Source organism: Mirounga angustirostris, unplaced genomic scaffold (assembly GCF_029215605.1).
Source record: "Mirounga angustirostris isolate CCGP_5_RB_7025 unplaced genomic scaffold, mMirAng1.0.hap1 SCAF_15, whole genome shotgun sequence".
Lineage (NCBI taxonomy): Eukaryota > Metazoa > Chordata > Mammalia > Carnivora > Phocidae > Mirounga > Mirounga angustirostris.
Window position 1 is genome coordinate 12326172 of NW_026991723.1, and position 15704 is coordinate 12341875.

At 39.1% G+C, this 15704-nt stretch overlaps 1 protein-coding gene across 1 annotated transcript in view; it reads left to right on the forward strand.

Annotated features, from left to right (window-relative positions):
• Positions 1-300: 300 nt before the first annotated feature.
• CFAP95 (cilia and flagella associated protein 95) overlaps positions 301-15704 on the forward strand; it is a 78252-nt gene continuing 62848 nt past the window's right edge. Inside the window, exon 1 of the mRNA XM_064579586.1 lies at positions 301-452. Within this exon, the coding sequence (XP_064435656.1) occupies positions 301-452 (152 nt within the window). The remainder of the gene's footprint in view (positions 453-15704) is intronic.

The window sequence follows — 15704 nt, forward strand, 5'->3', positions numbered from 1 at the left end:
GTAGGGTGAAACTACAGATCCCAGGAGGCCGAGGACGTCCCTCCCAACCTCTCCGTAAGCGGGTCGCTCCCCTCGTTGCATTCTGGGAAATGTAGTTTCTTTCTAATCAGTAACTACTGTGCTTGGAAAGCGGAGTTATTAGATTTGAGGGATCCGCCCCTCCACTGGCCCCGCCCCCTCCATTGACCCCGCCCCAGGTTGCTCAGGAGATCAGAGACGCCGAATCCTGGTCGGTGTTACCGTGGGGAGCAGAATAGGTGCAGAAAGAAATCCTCCGAGGTCTGAATGTGGCCCGCCTCAATGGACAGTTCTGGCAGCTCCTGTCAGGACTGGTGCAGCAGTAGGCAATACTGGTTTGAGCTCGGACCCACGGACTTGCTGGAGCGCAAGGGCTCCCTCACCCTCCGCTCCCATCACAAGAAGTACTCGAAACCCGTGTTGGTGTATTCTTGGTGAGCGAGCTCGCTGCAGTTCCCGGCTGCTGGGGGAAGGGATGGGGGAGGAGAGAAAGTAATAGAGAGAGGGCAAGGGTGGAGAGGATGGAATAAATAGCGAAGAGAAAGAAAAAAGAAGAAGGGAAGAGCAGAGAAAGGGAAAAGGAAGAGGTGAGAAAGAGAAAGATGAGACAAGTGAGAGGACTGGGAGATGAGACAAGGGAGAAAAAAGAAAGGGAAGAAAGATCTTCAAAGGAGAGGTAAAGAGGGTGGGAGTGAGAATTGGGGCAGCGCAGGAAGAGATAGGAAAGCCTCCAAGAGCCCTGCCCTGCCACTGAGACCTGCCCTGCAGGTCCCTGTCCACCAGAGGTTATAGATCACCCTCACCGATGATGGAGGAGAGGGTGTTTGCAGAGGCCTAGAAATCACATTTCTGAGATAACAGTACTTACTCATGAAAGGAAGGGTCCATTAGGGGAGAGCAGGAGGGAGATGAGTTGTCTAAGCCCTCCTTGATCCCATTTATTCATGTAATGTATGGGAACCCTGCAGTTTCTGCCTTGCAAACTTTCTACAGCCTCTCCACTTTCCTACAAGCCCACTCCCCTACTGTTAGTTCTCATCCCTAAAACTGACTCTCTGCCTATTTTGAACTGAGTGTGAGAGGCTAGATAGATTTGGAATCCAAAGCTCTACTGGGAAGTAGAAAATCCTCTTTTAGCCTCATATAGGGGTTACCTCATAGACCTCAAGCAAAACACTTAGCTCTTCCATGATTTTGTTACTCTATAAAGATGTAGGTCATAATATAAATCACTATTAGAAATTAGTGTTAAAGACAAAGAACTTTTTCAAGTGGACAGTGTTTCTGCTCTCTTCTGCCCTACCATGACTTGTGGACATCGTAGACATCAATAGCAAAACCACCGAAGAACATACATGAAAAGGAGATGAGGAATTTGGTGGGGGAGAAATGTGATCTAACACGGAAAGTCATTCTGGTCACTGCTGAGAATGTAGAGAGTTCTTATGCTGTTAGTTTTAGAAAGAACGTTTGGGAACAGGAGGAAATTCAACAAGCATTCATGTGTCATGCACTTTGCTATGTGTTGGAGACACAGAGACAGATAAAGTGGATTCAATGAGTTAATTTGTCTAAAGCATTTAACACCATGCTTGTACATAGTAAGCAGTCAAAAACATATGGTAGCTAATACTAATTTTTTAGGATAATGATTACACATTTGGACTCTAGGTTTGAATATCAACTCTGCAGCATGTGATATGGCAAGTCACATGAATGCTCTAGGCCTCTGTTTCTACAACTGTAAATTGGGGATGATAGGATTTTTGTAAGATTAAACATGGTATTGTTTGTGAAGCACATTTTAACATGTAGCCTGGCACATAGTAAGCACAGTAAAGGTTATATACGTGTATTAGGACATGGTCATGGACCTCAAGGAATTTTGTAGACCTGTAAAGGAGAATGCCATTAAATTCAGTATAATCTGATTTGTGCAAAATAGAGATGAGTATAAGAGGTAAAGGTAACAGGAAGAGGTTTGTGTGTGTGTAGTTTCCTGAGCAGGGTTTAGAAGGAAGAATAGGAGCTCCATAGATACACAAAAGAGAACATTGCACTCACAGGCAAGTGCAATGGAATAGTAAGAAGCAACCTCGTAGGGAAATAAAAATAGTTCTCTATAGTCCGCAAGTACAGTTGATCCTCATTATTTGCAGATTCTGTATTTGTGAATTTGCCTACTTGCTAAAATGTATTTATAACCCCAAATCAATACTCAAGGCAGTTTCGTGGTCATTTATGGACATGTGCAGAGAGGCAAAATTTTTTAGTCACTCTCCCATTTTTAGATCAAAGTGACACTTTGCCTTCTTGTTTCAGCTCTCATACTGTAAACAAGTATGGTTTTTTTCATGATCTATTTAGCATTTTTGTACTTTTTGTTGCTGATTTCATTGTTGATATAGCCACCTACTGCTGGAGTGCTATCTAGTGATATGTGCAAGAAGGCTGTGATGTGCCTTGTGGAGAAAATAGATGTCACACAGGCTTCATTCAGTCATGAGTTACAGTGCTGTGAGTTCAATGTGAATGAATCAGCAGAAGATATCAAATAAGGTATATTTAAACAGAAACATACGTAAAACCAGGTTATATATTGATTGGTTGATGAAAATGTGAGCAGAGGCTCACAGGAACCTACTCCTTTATTTCCCCTAGGAGCAATGGTTCAGTATTTGCTAATTATTTGTGACAAATTTATAGAATATAACCACCTAAATAATGAGAACTTATCATAAAATGTGAGAAATACTTGATTTCTTTGAGCTGACTATGCAGTTGTCATCCTTGCTTCCCTTCCATATCTAAGAAGTCACCAAAATCTGTCTTAAAAAAAAACCAAAACTATATAAAGTTCAAATTATATAAACTTCCAAATGAATGATCTGATCAACTATTTTGTTTTTATGCATTCTGGTCATAATTGTTTGTTTTCTATTGACTTATTATATATATATTGAAACTCTTATTAAATTTTAATCTTTTATGAGTGATTTTTATTTAATTGATGAATACTATCTATGATATAGCATTCAAGTGGCCTCTGGGCTGAGTATTTGATCAGTTAAATGACTGTACCTCTAGGTTTGCAAAGTAGAATCTGTAACTGGGAAAGATTCTTATTTACCTCTGCTTATAGAGTTTAAGCATTTGCATGATTTCTGTGTTTCTCTTTATGTTGCATGTAATACAAGTCTGTCCGACTTCACTTCACATATTAAAAACGGTTGTATATAACAGACCTGATAAAGTGATATGCACAGAATGGTTGTTAAAAGAATCTCTGGTGCATTACTGGAATAAGGCATTGCCTAGGCACTGTCTCTTCCTTACAGCTATGATGGACAGGGCCATTTCACCTGCATCACACTGATGCTTCTGAATGAGAGAGGCCTTTTCTAGAAATTATTTTTCTCTATTCATTCCTGTAGCATTTGTGGAGTTGTATCATTAGATGATTCCATGAGAAATTCTGAGTTGGGGGAAATTTTCTCTCGGGGTATCTTCACATTCATTGGAATAATGGAATTCTAAGAACCAGAACAACTAGATTTGCCCTTAATAAATTCTCTGATGTGAGGCTACTTCTTATATTTTTATATATGTATTTTAACTCATCTCTTCATTGCCCAAATCGACATCAGGTAATAAGTGATGATAATTTAAAGCCCAAAAATTCATTCGAGTCTCCATGGAGACAGTTCATGCTCTGGTCTCCATGGTGACACCTAGAGTTTTAAGAGCTCAGGTTAATTTTATGTATATTTCAATTACTTTTCTCCCCGTCTAAGCCCTAATTAAAGAGCCTGTGCATTTTACTCTTCCCTTCCTCACCCCCCCACCTCCCTATAATAAGAAGAAAACAGAAAGAGAAAGGGAAAAAAAGGAAGAAAAATAAAATTCAGTGTTCATTGTGGGGTAGGGAAGTTCATAGTTTTACAGATTTCTACAGAAAAATCATTTGGGTTGGGGAAAGAAATTAAAGAGCTTTCTGTGATGCTCTTCAGACTTACACTCTATTGTGCTGTCTGAACAGGGAGTTCATGTCTATTTAAGGTACTGCACAGAGAATCCGCTTTCAAGGCCACAAGGTACCATTAGCGTACTTGCAAAGAAAATAGAGATGCATTTTCTAATTTGCTGTATCATTCTTCCTGTATTTATTCAGCGACTTTCTCAGGGACTAACCTGGCAATATTTGGAGTCCTTCACATGATTCAGGGCCATGGTAGGGTGACCCAGCCCTTCTCTAGCCAGCATCCTTCTCCTCACATCTCCAGTACACACTCACAAAATGGGATGAAAAGGCAAATCCGAAAGCCTTTAGTAACCACATGGTGCAGCCTGCCTCTTTTTTGAAATCCGTAAATGCTTCCCCTTCCACCAAGCCTCCATCCTCCTACCTTTAACAGCTCAGGTCCTCAACCGAAAGATTATTAACTCCTATTTTATGTATATTTTAAAGAAGTTTGCTTATGTGGTTTCCATGCACACAGCATAGACTTTGGAGAGAAGAGAGAAGAGCCTTTAAAGAGGGTTTTTGGTCAATAATGAGAAGTGAAAAGAGCAAGCCTCAGGGCAAAGGGTAAGAACATAGTGGGTGCTCAATTAACATTCATCAAGGAAATGAACAAATGAGCAGATAGAATGAACACACACAGAAACCCAAAAGGCACTGGGTTGGGACCCTCTATTTTATACTTTAGAAAGGCCCAGAGGTAAAAGTCTATAGGACAGCATAAATTCATAATAAAACGAGAATCGATTTCTCATAGCCTGATCTTGATATAACAGGACGATACTGAAGCCTGTTTGCTCACCTCTGTATAAGTGAACTTAGAGTATAATGTGCTCTTCTTCTGATTTGAATGGTGAAGAATTTAAAATTGGGAGCTAAACTTGTGCTCTTCCTACTTGCGGTGCATAACTTATCAGGGACTGACAGATACTAAGAAGATTTTGAGTTTATATAGGGACAAATGAGTTTATACTTTAAAGAGATATTTTGATTTCTTAACTTGTGCTTAAAAAAACAATTCTAAATTATAATATCTTGTGACCATTTGAGATGATGTAATAGTAGACCAGTGACATGCAAATATATTCACTATCAAGTGGGTAGCAGAATTAGAAATTTGCACACAACTCAGATGCATATATAAAATTTATTTTCTAAAATTGATCCTCATGGCTTTCATTGTTAGTAGGAAAAACTTCAAACTTGCCAACTATAGGGTATCTGTCTCTTCAAGTTTAAACAGCTTGTTTTAATTTAAAATAGTCTCTCAAAATGGTGCCCATTATTTCTGAGTCCTTCATCCTCCACACTCTCCTTTCCCCAGTGGCATCTGTGTGTGTGTGTGTGTGTGTGTGTGACTGACGTTGTATGTTATTTTGGCGGTGGGGAGTGAGGCCCCCAGATTATGTGTGGGTCCTTGTTCTTGCTCACGTCATCCTTTGTCCAACTTCTGGGCCTTCACCCTGAATTGGTGACCAATCCACTTTGTTGAGGACCCGGTGTCTCTGCTTACAGACTTAGTTCCATTTTGGCTCTTACTGTCACTACAGATCCCCATGTCATGCTTATCTTCCCCACACCCCTGACTTAGGCTGGTCACCCCATAGCCCCTGTGGTAGGGGCACCTCCTCCCTCAACACAGCAGCCCTGCAGCGGCACTCTGACAGCTTCTGTCAAATACCCTGTGGAGAGGGTGTGTGCATGCGGGGGTGTGCCCAGGAGAGTTTACTGCCGTTGGCCTGACAATTACTCAAAGCCTTTTCTTTCACTTTCTAAAGTGATCTGCTTTAAAAGATAAATTGTAAGGTCACCTTATCTGAGCTGTTTGGGAGCTTCTGAGTCTTGTTAATAGCAGCTTAAGAAATTTTGTCCTTTTATTTCTCCACAATGACTTTGAAGAAAAATATCTCACTTAGGACTCAAAAATTCCATTTTGTTAGTCAGAAGTTAATCAGCCATGCTTTATTTTCCTTCATCTTCCTGTCAAAACAATCCTAAATCTTCCCGAGACAAATGTGGATGCCTCTGATTTATTAAAGCAAAGGTTATTTTACAGAGTTAAGCAAAGAAAAGTGAAAAGATGAATATTTGAAAATACAGTCTCATTATAGGTAAAAACAAAACAAAACAAAACAAAAAACAGGATGTAATGAATTCCTCTGTTAAAGGTATATGTTGATATGCATTGAAAAGAGATTGAAAGGACATTCAGCATAACACAAAATACTTATTACTGGATGGTAGGTAGAATGTGGATTATTTGTCTTTTTCTTTTTTCCTCTTTGCCACTTCTACATTTTCCATAATGAACATGTATTATCTTCATAATAGGAATAAAGTAAAATTACCTTAAAAATTTGATATCATTTGCTACAGCTTTTCCCCTGAAGCAAACATTCTCTAAATGATCAGAATGTAGACACAGTGCTTCATCTCTTTTAGAGTCTGAGTCACTCTTCATGGTTTATTATGAGTCTTTTTAAAATATCTTTTTAATTGCTAGTTTTATGTTGAGTAAAAAGGATGATGTTATTCACATTCATTCGGATTAACCACCCTTTCATTCTTGTCTCTGTTCTATAATGGTAGATCCTACGCCACAGTTATTTTTAATCTAGTCCTACATTCTCATTCCTCAACATACGCACATACCCACAAATGACTTTGAATGTAGTAGTTTGGGGGGGAAGCACCTTATTTTCTATTTTTAAGATGAAATCCAGGGCACACTGCATCCTTTTGCCCTGACTGAATTTTTCTTTCAATGCTATTCTCTTTTATGAAATTTCAATCAAATTCTCTTCCTGAAAACTGGGGGTTATAGAATTCTTGTGCCTTGACCTTTATGTGAGGTTTTGCTTAACTTAACTGGCGGCCAAAATAAAACATCTTGCAAGTTTTGCTTGCAAGATGAACCCTTGTAAGGTAGAATGTTACGGGACAGGCATTTCCACATGTGCATGCACTTGGATTAGGAAAGACCATTGCTGTGTACAAGTGCCTCTGCCTGAGCCTACCCTATACTTACTCTTGGACTATCCCCCACCTTACTCTTGGGACTATCCCCCACCTTACTCTTGGGCCTATCCCCCACCCATAGGGGCCACCAAAGACCACTCCGCAGGATAGGTAAGGGTGTGGGGCATGAGGGAGGAGGTAAGAACAACGTGGGGCCTAGTGACATTTTGATAAGGTGAGGTTCAATCTATGGATGCTGTGATACCCAGGCTTAGGGCTCAAGGTTTTGTTGTTGTTTTTAGGTAAGCTCTACACCCAGCGTGGAAGTCAACACAGGGCTTGAACTCACGACCCTGAGATCGAGACCTGAGCTAAGATGAAGAGTCGGACACTTAACCGACTGAGCCACCCAGGCGCCATGGGCTCAAGTTTTTAAATAGCACTAGAGCTAGTATTATTAAACTACTCCAAGTTGGCCAGGAAAGCCACCTATTGGTACTCTTTTCTGTGTGAGGTGGTCAGACTTCTTTTGATTACAAGTGACAGATACTCAGCTTGAGTCTAAGGAAACAAGAGGAGAACGAATCAGCACATTAGATTCATGGAATGGTTGATTACCAGATAAGAAGGAAGACAAGAGTGCAGCTCCACCTTAGGAACAACTGGAATAAAAGATGCAAATGCAAACAGGTCTCTAATTTCTCCTCTCTCCTCCTCTTTGTGTGTTTGCTTCATCTTATCATTGAAAACTACAGAAAACATGGCTGCTGCAGTTCTGGAATTTTTATCTATATTTTTATCCTACAAAAAAAAAAAAAGGTTGGTTTAAGGTATTTTCAGTTCTGCATACAAAAATTTCAGGTTAGATGTGCATCCTTGGGCCAAGTATCTGTTTGGGGTCATCCAAATAGGCAGGGTTAGGTGGAAATATGTCAGCTCTCCAATAACCATGGGATAAGATGGATATACCCAGGAGAAAGGAGTGCTGAGCTCAAAATCCTATAGATATCTACTATATCCCATTCTATCCTAGAGATTTCTACACTATCTGCTATATCCTATAGATAGCTACTATAGTAGAGAATGAATTCCATGTTCCAAACACCCAATTTTATAGCAAAAGTTTAGAATATACACATTAATATATTAGGGATTTCCTACATTGGCTCTTACTTTGACTTTAAACTTTCACCACCCCACCCAACCAGCACCTACACAATGCACTTTTAAAAAAATTGATTTTAGGTATAATGGACAGAAAACAGAAATCTTGTGTAGACATTAGAGAAATATATTTTTACAATGCTTTAAAAAGTTCTGAGTAGATTTGAATATTGTATTACTGTTTTTGCTAGACACTAATCTTTTACTACTGTTTCCCTGATTTCATTTTGAAATACAATTACATTTTAATTGTTAGGAGTCACACAGTGTTATTTCTTTATTTTAACTTAACTAAGTTTTGATGCATTAACCATTAATTGGCAGAGATTTATATATGTTTCTTTGGTAAGATGTTAGATCCCTAATCAGATTGTTCTAGGTTCAATCAAATGGAAGAGTTAACATAATATTATTTATTTATTGCAAAGAATTTAGCTTTCTTTCATAGAAAGTGGTAGGAAGAAGGCGCGCCTACGTGGCTCAGTCGGTTGGGTGTCGCCTTTGGCTTTGGTCGTGATCCCGGGGTCCTGAGATGGAGCCCCATGTTGTCAGGCTCCCTGCTCAGCGAGGAGCCTGCTTCTCCCTCTCCTTCTGCTGCTCCCCCTGCTTGTGCTCTCGCTCTCTATCTCTGTCAAATGAATAAATAAAATCTTTAAAAAAATAAAAATAAAAATAAAATAAATAAAGTGGTAGAAAGAATATTTTGGAATTAAAATGTATGAATGGCTTGTCAGAATTTTTTTTTTTTAAAGATTTTATTTATTTGACAGAGACAGACACAGCAAGAGAGGGGACACAAGCAGGGGCAGAGGGAGAGGGAGAAGCAGACTCCCCGCTGAGCAGGGAGCCCGACACGGGGCTTGATCCCAGGACCCTGAGATCATGACCTGAGCCGAAGGCAGACGCTTAACGACTGAGCCACCCAGGCGCCCTTGTCAGAATTTTTTAAACACTTGGAAAAACACTGAGATGCTCAAGCAGGAGCCAGAAGCATTAAATCAGCTTTTGAAAAAAAAAAATCACTTAAAAATACTTTTATTTCTAAATAGCTCTTTTTTTGAATAGCATTTGTTTGAAAAAATATATTTATTATTAAACCACTGCTATGTTGTAGGCACTCTGCTGAGTCTGGGATTTGACAGTGAGGTCAAGATTACTGTGAGACAGGAGTAGGGAAGACTGACCAGGCAAATACTATGCACTGTGCATACTAGGATCAGGGTAAGCAGGATGCTCTGGGAACATCCAAGAGGAGCACTTAGGCCTACTGGACCAGGGCAGGTTCTCTAGAGGAGACTGTTCTAGCTCCTAGGGTTCACGTGGAGAACTAAAGATGGCACATTAGTTAATTGTCAACCAAAAGCATTACTACCCCTTCCACTGGAGTGTTTGGTAATAGGTGTGGGCATTTTTGATTGCATAATTACCAGTCTCTAGTGATGTCAAGTGTATGATTACAAGATTTGTGACTTCTAGTTCTAGGGAGGGTCACAGCATCTTAATAGCATTTAATCATCTGTATATATGATGCCTAAGTTACATATCCATGGCCAGGTGGGTGGGGACAACAGAGCTAATATATATCTAAGGCCAACACACTCAGGTTAGCTAACTGACATATGGTCATTGATAGCAAGGGGGTGAATAGCAAACCTCCTAATAGATCGTCACAGAAAAGGATTTCTCTACTCATTACTGCATAATAATCCTGAGCTTTCAGAGCTTAGTGGAATCTGCTCTCATTGTAGGGGTGCATGTCGACAAAGCAACCAAAATTTCATTGAAGGCAATTTTCTACAGGTTAATATATTGTGGCCTTCCTTCTAGACTTTGAAAGAAGTATATGTATTGTGTGATTTAGTAGAGAAATCTAGTCTGGATAGATTGCATTTTGTTTTTAGTTACATTATTTTGTATGTTAAACTGTCCTTTTTTTTAAAGATTTATTTATATGAGAGAGAGAGTGAGGGGAGGGGCAGAGGGAGAGGGAGAGAGAGAATCTCAAGCTAACTCCCCGCTGAGCATGGAGCCTGACATGAGGCTCGATCTCGCGACCCTGAGATCATGAGCCAAAATCAAGAGTCGTCGCTTAACTGACTGAGCCACTTAGGTTCCCCTGTATGTTAAATAATCTTACAATAAATATAAATAATTTGGAAAAGCTGCCTGTGATTGTTGTACACTTATGTCGAAATGAGTGTAGTGAATGTAATGTGATCCACTATAGGTCTTATCAACCCTATCAATGCCTTTTACCTCTGACATCTGAGGAGATCAGGGCATGTCAAACATCCTGCTAGACATTAAGGTACAAATAAGAAATTTCCTTCCATAATAAAATCATCTGGGCATGGTACTGTTTGATGGGTAACTCTCTTTTTTCTTTGACATCTTTCTCTGTTTCTTCTTTGGGAATTGTCTATTAGACTTTCTGTCTCTACTGAGGACAATTTTGGTAAGTTACTTTTTGTAGAAGGTTATGTGTGCTATCTAGCTTTCCAAATATATTTGCATAGAGTTATGGAAAGTAGTCTTTACTGCTTTTAAAATTTTTCTTCTATTTTGACGGTTATTCCTATTCTTAACAACCTTATTAAGATACAACTCACATACTATACATTATCATCCTTTTAAGGTGTATAATTCAATGGCTTTCAGTATATTGACCAAGTTGTACATCTGTCATGGGGCACCATGTGGCTCAGTCGGTTAAGCATCTGCCTTCAGCTCAGGTCATGATCCCAGGGTCCTGGAATCAGGCCCCATGTTGGGCTCCCTGCTCAGCAGGGAGCCTGCTTCTCCCTCTCTCCCCTGCTCATGCTCTGTCTCTGGCTATCTCTCTCTCTCAAATAAATAAATAAAATCTTAAAAAAAAAATTGTAAGTCTATCAACACAATTGATTTTAGAACATTTTAATTAACATAAGAAGAAATCCTGTTCCTTTTAGCTGTTACTCCTGAATCCCCTAAACCCTCAAGCCCTAGGAACCATTAACCTACTTTCTGGCTCTATAGATTTGCCTATTCTGGACATTTGATATGAATGGAATAAAATAATATATGGTCCTATGTGACTGGCTTCTTTTACTTGGCATAATGTTTTCAAGTTTCACCCATGCTGTAGCAAGTTATCAATACTTCATTTCTTTTTATTGCCTAATAATATTCCACAGTGTGGATATTATAACCCTCTACTCTATTTATATCTCCTGCCCTTTTTCTTAATTTTTTTAGATGTGTTTATTTTGCTTACTTATTCATTTATTCTGTTTTCTAACTTATTTAATTCTGCATTTAACTACTCTTTTATCTTGAATTATTATATCATTCTGGATTCTTTTGGCTTGCTTGTTCTTTTTTCTATGTTTTTGAATTAGATGTTTTACTTATTTTCATTGTTTCATTTTTATTTATATAAGTACTTAAAGCTTAGAATTTTTTTCTGGGTACTGCTATAGCTATATCTTATGGATTCCTGTAAGTGGTATTTCAGTTTATTGGTATTTTTTAGAAATTCAACAATTTAAATTTGTATTGATCTTTGATCTTTGAAGTGTTTAAGTATGTTCAGATTGAAGAAGGATCTCTTTAAAAATGTGTTATAAATTTTTAGTTTTATTGAATTGTCATTTATATCTTTCAAACATATTAAAATATTTTTTCTTAATTTTTATAAAAGTTCCATGTGCACTTTAAGTTGTATTTAGGCAGGTCACCAAATACTGGCTTCACACTCCATGTGCAGACTATGTTCACCTATTTATCCAAGGATAATGACCCAAATTCTATCTAGTCACAGGTCAAAATTTCAAGATCTCCACATGTTATGCTATTGTCTCTCTACTAAGTCTAGCTGTAGACTAGCTGTAACTCTCTGTAATTCAGAAAACCATAAAGGAAAAGGACAAATTTTCTGTTCCCAATGTACAATGGTGGGACAGGGACAAGATAACTGTAATAAGCACCCTTGCTCAGAAATAAGGATGGAAGGGACAGACTGTCATTTGTCTACATTCTTAAATCCTGTCCAGTACACAGAGCCCTAAGCTGGTGTCAGGAATGTTCTTTTTTTTTTTTTAAAGATTTTATTTATTTGAGAAAGAGAGAGCACAAGCAGGGGGAGCAGCAGAGGGAGAGGGAGAAACAGACTCCTCACCCAGCAGGGAGCCGGACATGGGGCTCGATGCCAGGGCCCTGGGATCATTACCTGAGCCAAAGGCAGATGCCTAACCGACTGAGCCACCCAGGCGCCCCAGGAATGTTCTTTGTTAGACCCGCATTCTGAAGCAGCTTCCCTTTCCCACTGTTCTCTTTGTCCTTGGCTCTGCCCTGTGTGTGGTCTTTTCTATTATTCTTGACCACATCTGCAATGGATGTTATAGACTATGCCCTCCTGTGAACTGTTCGGCTTTCTCAGTTCATTTCCTAGTTCCAAAAGTTTGGGGGCCAAAGAATATTTTTTTAAAAGATTTATTTATTTTAAAGAGAGAGAGCGCACGCTTGGGGGAGAGGGAGGAGCAGAAGGAGAGGAGAGAATCTAAAGCAGGCTCCCTGCTGCATGCGGAGCTCGAAGTTGGGCGGGGGGGGGGGGGGGGGGTTGGGGGGGGGGGCTCTATTCCACAACCCATGAGATCATGACCTGAACCAAACCAACAGTCGGATGCTTAACTGACTGAGCCACTCAGGAGCCTCCCAAAGAATATTTTAAATATTGAACAGTTAAAGGATTTTAAATTCAGACTCCTGGCTAACTTGGAAGAACAGTTTTTAAGAACTTCATAAGCTTATTTGTTTGAATTCAGTCAATTCCAACTGGTAATAACCTCACTGTTAATTCTTTCTAGACAAAGTTCTGCTTTATTTCTTTACTTTTTCTCCTATAATAAATACCTTGAATATCACTTTGAGACTGCTGTAGTTACAGAAATCAGAAACCCTGGGAATTTCTGTTTGACTATCTCCTTAGGCATATGTTTGCTTGAATGCAGCTTAATTCACTGGGAGCTTCTAACAATGGGATGAACTTTGCTACAAGGCTCAGCTTTGATAGAACTTTGTCTCAAAAAGATCTGAGTTTTCTCTCGTACTGTTTGAGATCTAAAAGTTGCTCGATCTTCTAACATTTCAGGTCCCAAATTTTAGGACTCTCATTTCTCTTTACCTTCTTGTAAACCAGCCAATTTACTGAATTTACCTCTCTCTGTTTTATAAATACATTGGCAAAAAAGAATCGCAGTTCACACACGGAACTCATGAGCTTTCTCAATCTCTTTCTCGGTCTCACCAGGTACATGAGTTGACTCTTTGCCTACTGTGGTCATGAAATGTTTTACCTTTCCAGCCTGCAATATCAGCTTTCTATTGTCTTTGACCATATACTTTAGATTTTTGTTACAGTAGCACCCACCCCACTTCTGATACTGATTTCTGCATTAGAATAGGCTAAACTTAATCTGTGATAACAGTCCCCCAGATCTCAGGGGCTTAATACATAAAGGTTTATTTCCTGCTCACACAAAGTCATCTGTAAGTTTTTGGTGGAGAGGGGGCACTCTTCCACATAGATACTCTGGGATTCATGCTGATTCAGGCTCTATGCTCTAGAAAGTCATTGACTGCTCTGGCAGGGGAAGAAAGAATTGAGAATTGGACAAAAGCTTTCACTGTCACAGAAAGGACACATTTTATTTCTGCTCATTTTTATTTTGTTATCCAGAACTAGTCAAGTGGGGCGCCTGGGTGGCTCAGTCGTTAAGTGTCTGCCTTTGGCTCAGGTTGTGATCCCAGGGTCCTGGGATCCAGTCCCGCATTGGGCTCCCTGCTCTGCGGGAAGCCTGCTTCTCCCTCTTCCACTCCCCCTGCTTGTGTTCCCTCTTTCCCTCTCTCACTGTGTCTGTCTCTGTCAAGTAAATAAATAAAATCTTAAAAAAAAAAAAAAAAAAAGAACTAGTCAAATGGCCCCACTAACTGCAAGAGAGCTGGGAATTTTAATCTCTTGTATTCCCAGGAAAGAAGGAGAAATTATATTGGTGAGCACAATGTCTATCACATATGGAAGACTTTCTTATAAAGCTCACTCCTAAGTGGATTCTAGGGCTAGATTTTTGTTCTTGTAGCCCTGAAGTCATTGTCCAAGTGCAGTGTTGGCAAACACCTTGAAGGCATCAGCAGATTGGGTGTTTTGAAATTCTATTTAACCCTTTGGTTACAGGCTTTCATCCAAAAATTGACCTGGAAATTCCCCCACTGGATTTTCAGCTCTTAAATACTTTTAATGTGTTAGGATTTAAAAATGTATTTTATCTAGCATTTCCCATTGTTTTCAGTGAATTTATTTGCATAACCATGGAAATATAATTTGGCTGTCACTCCAAGAGTTCCCACCTCTGACCAATCTCATTAGTGAGATTTCTCCCTACAGCCTATTATCTTCACTTCTTCCACCAGTCTCTGACAAATTCTTTGGTTCCATTTGTCTTTGAATGGATCTTGGCTGCTTATGGGAGCCCTTGCACACGGTGTGGTCTGGGAATTATAACTTCTGACTTTGCCAAAAATTTAGTTTTCTTTTAATTTTTCCATTTCCTTTGTTACTTTTGAATGAGTTCTAGGAAGACATGGGGAAAATGCTCATTTGTATAACTATGTTCATAATGGAAGAATATTTAAACTTTAGATTCTATTTATGAAGAATAGTTTGTTCATTTGTTTCTAATGTGAATGAAATGAATTGCTTTGAAACCAAAGAACCTTATAATACCTAGTCAATATGCCTTGCTCATGGGTTCACAGAAGTCTACATTAAAATGGGCCTTAAACTCATATAATACAATCTTTTGATGTTATTCTAAAATAGTTAATTCAAATTGTTTAAACCAGTAATATTAAGACTAGGGAAGGAGCTCATACAAGTAATCAGGTGTTTGCTTTTTGTTTTGCAGGGGGACAAACTGGTCTTCATGTCATTCATGAAAGATATACTATCAAGGTTTTCTGTGGACTACTGTAATTACTAATGTATAATACACTTAAAAAAACTCTGTCTGTCTTTAGTCTTACTCTTCTACCTCCCAGAGTGTCTTTGGCCAGTCAGTATAAGTTGATTCTGGAGGGGAAGATCAAAGAAACGCCAAGGAACATCCTAGGATTTTAAGATCATTGAGAACCAGTTGTTTAAACATGGAGTAACAGAATTTCCTGATCCTGCTTTGACCAGGACAGTCCTGGTTTTCACCACTCCCAGTATACTTAGTACCTCATTTCCCTCTAGAAGTGTTCCAGGTGGATTAATCAATTACAGTGTCACCCTGTCTAATACATGTCCCTTCAGCTGTTTTCAAAGTCATGTGTTTGGCAGTTACTTAGACTGACAACATTTATTTAACATTTAAACAGTTTAGACACAGGCTCCCACTACTATATTCTTTTTTGTTTCCTCCCAATATTCTCCGTAGGGCCTCCTGTTTCTGAAGATTTTCTATTAAGAAAATCCATAATAATGATGGGTCTTATTTACATGCCACTCAATATATGTCCAGTGAAG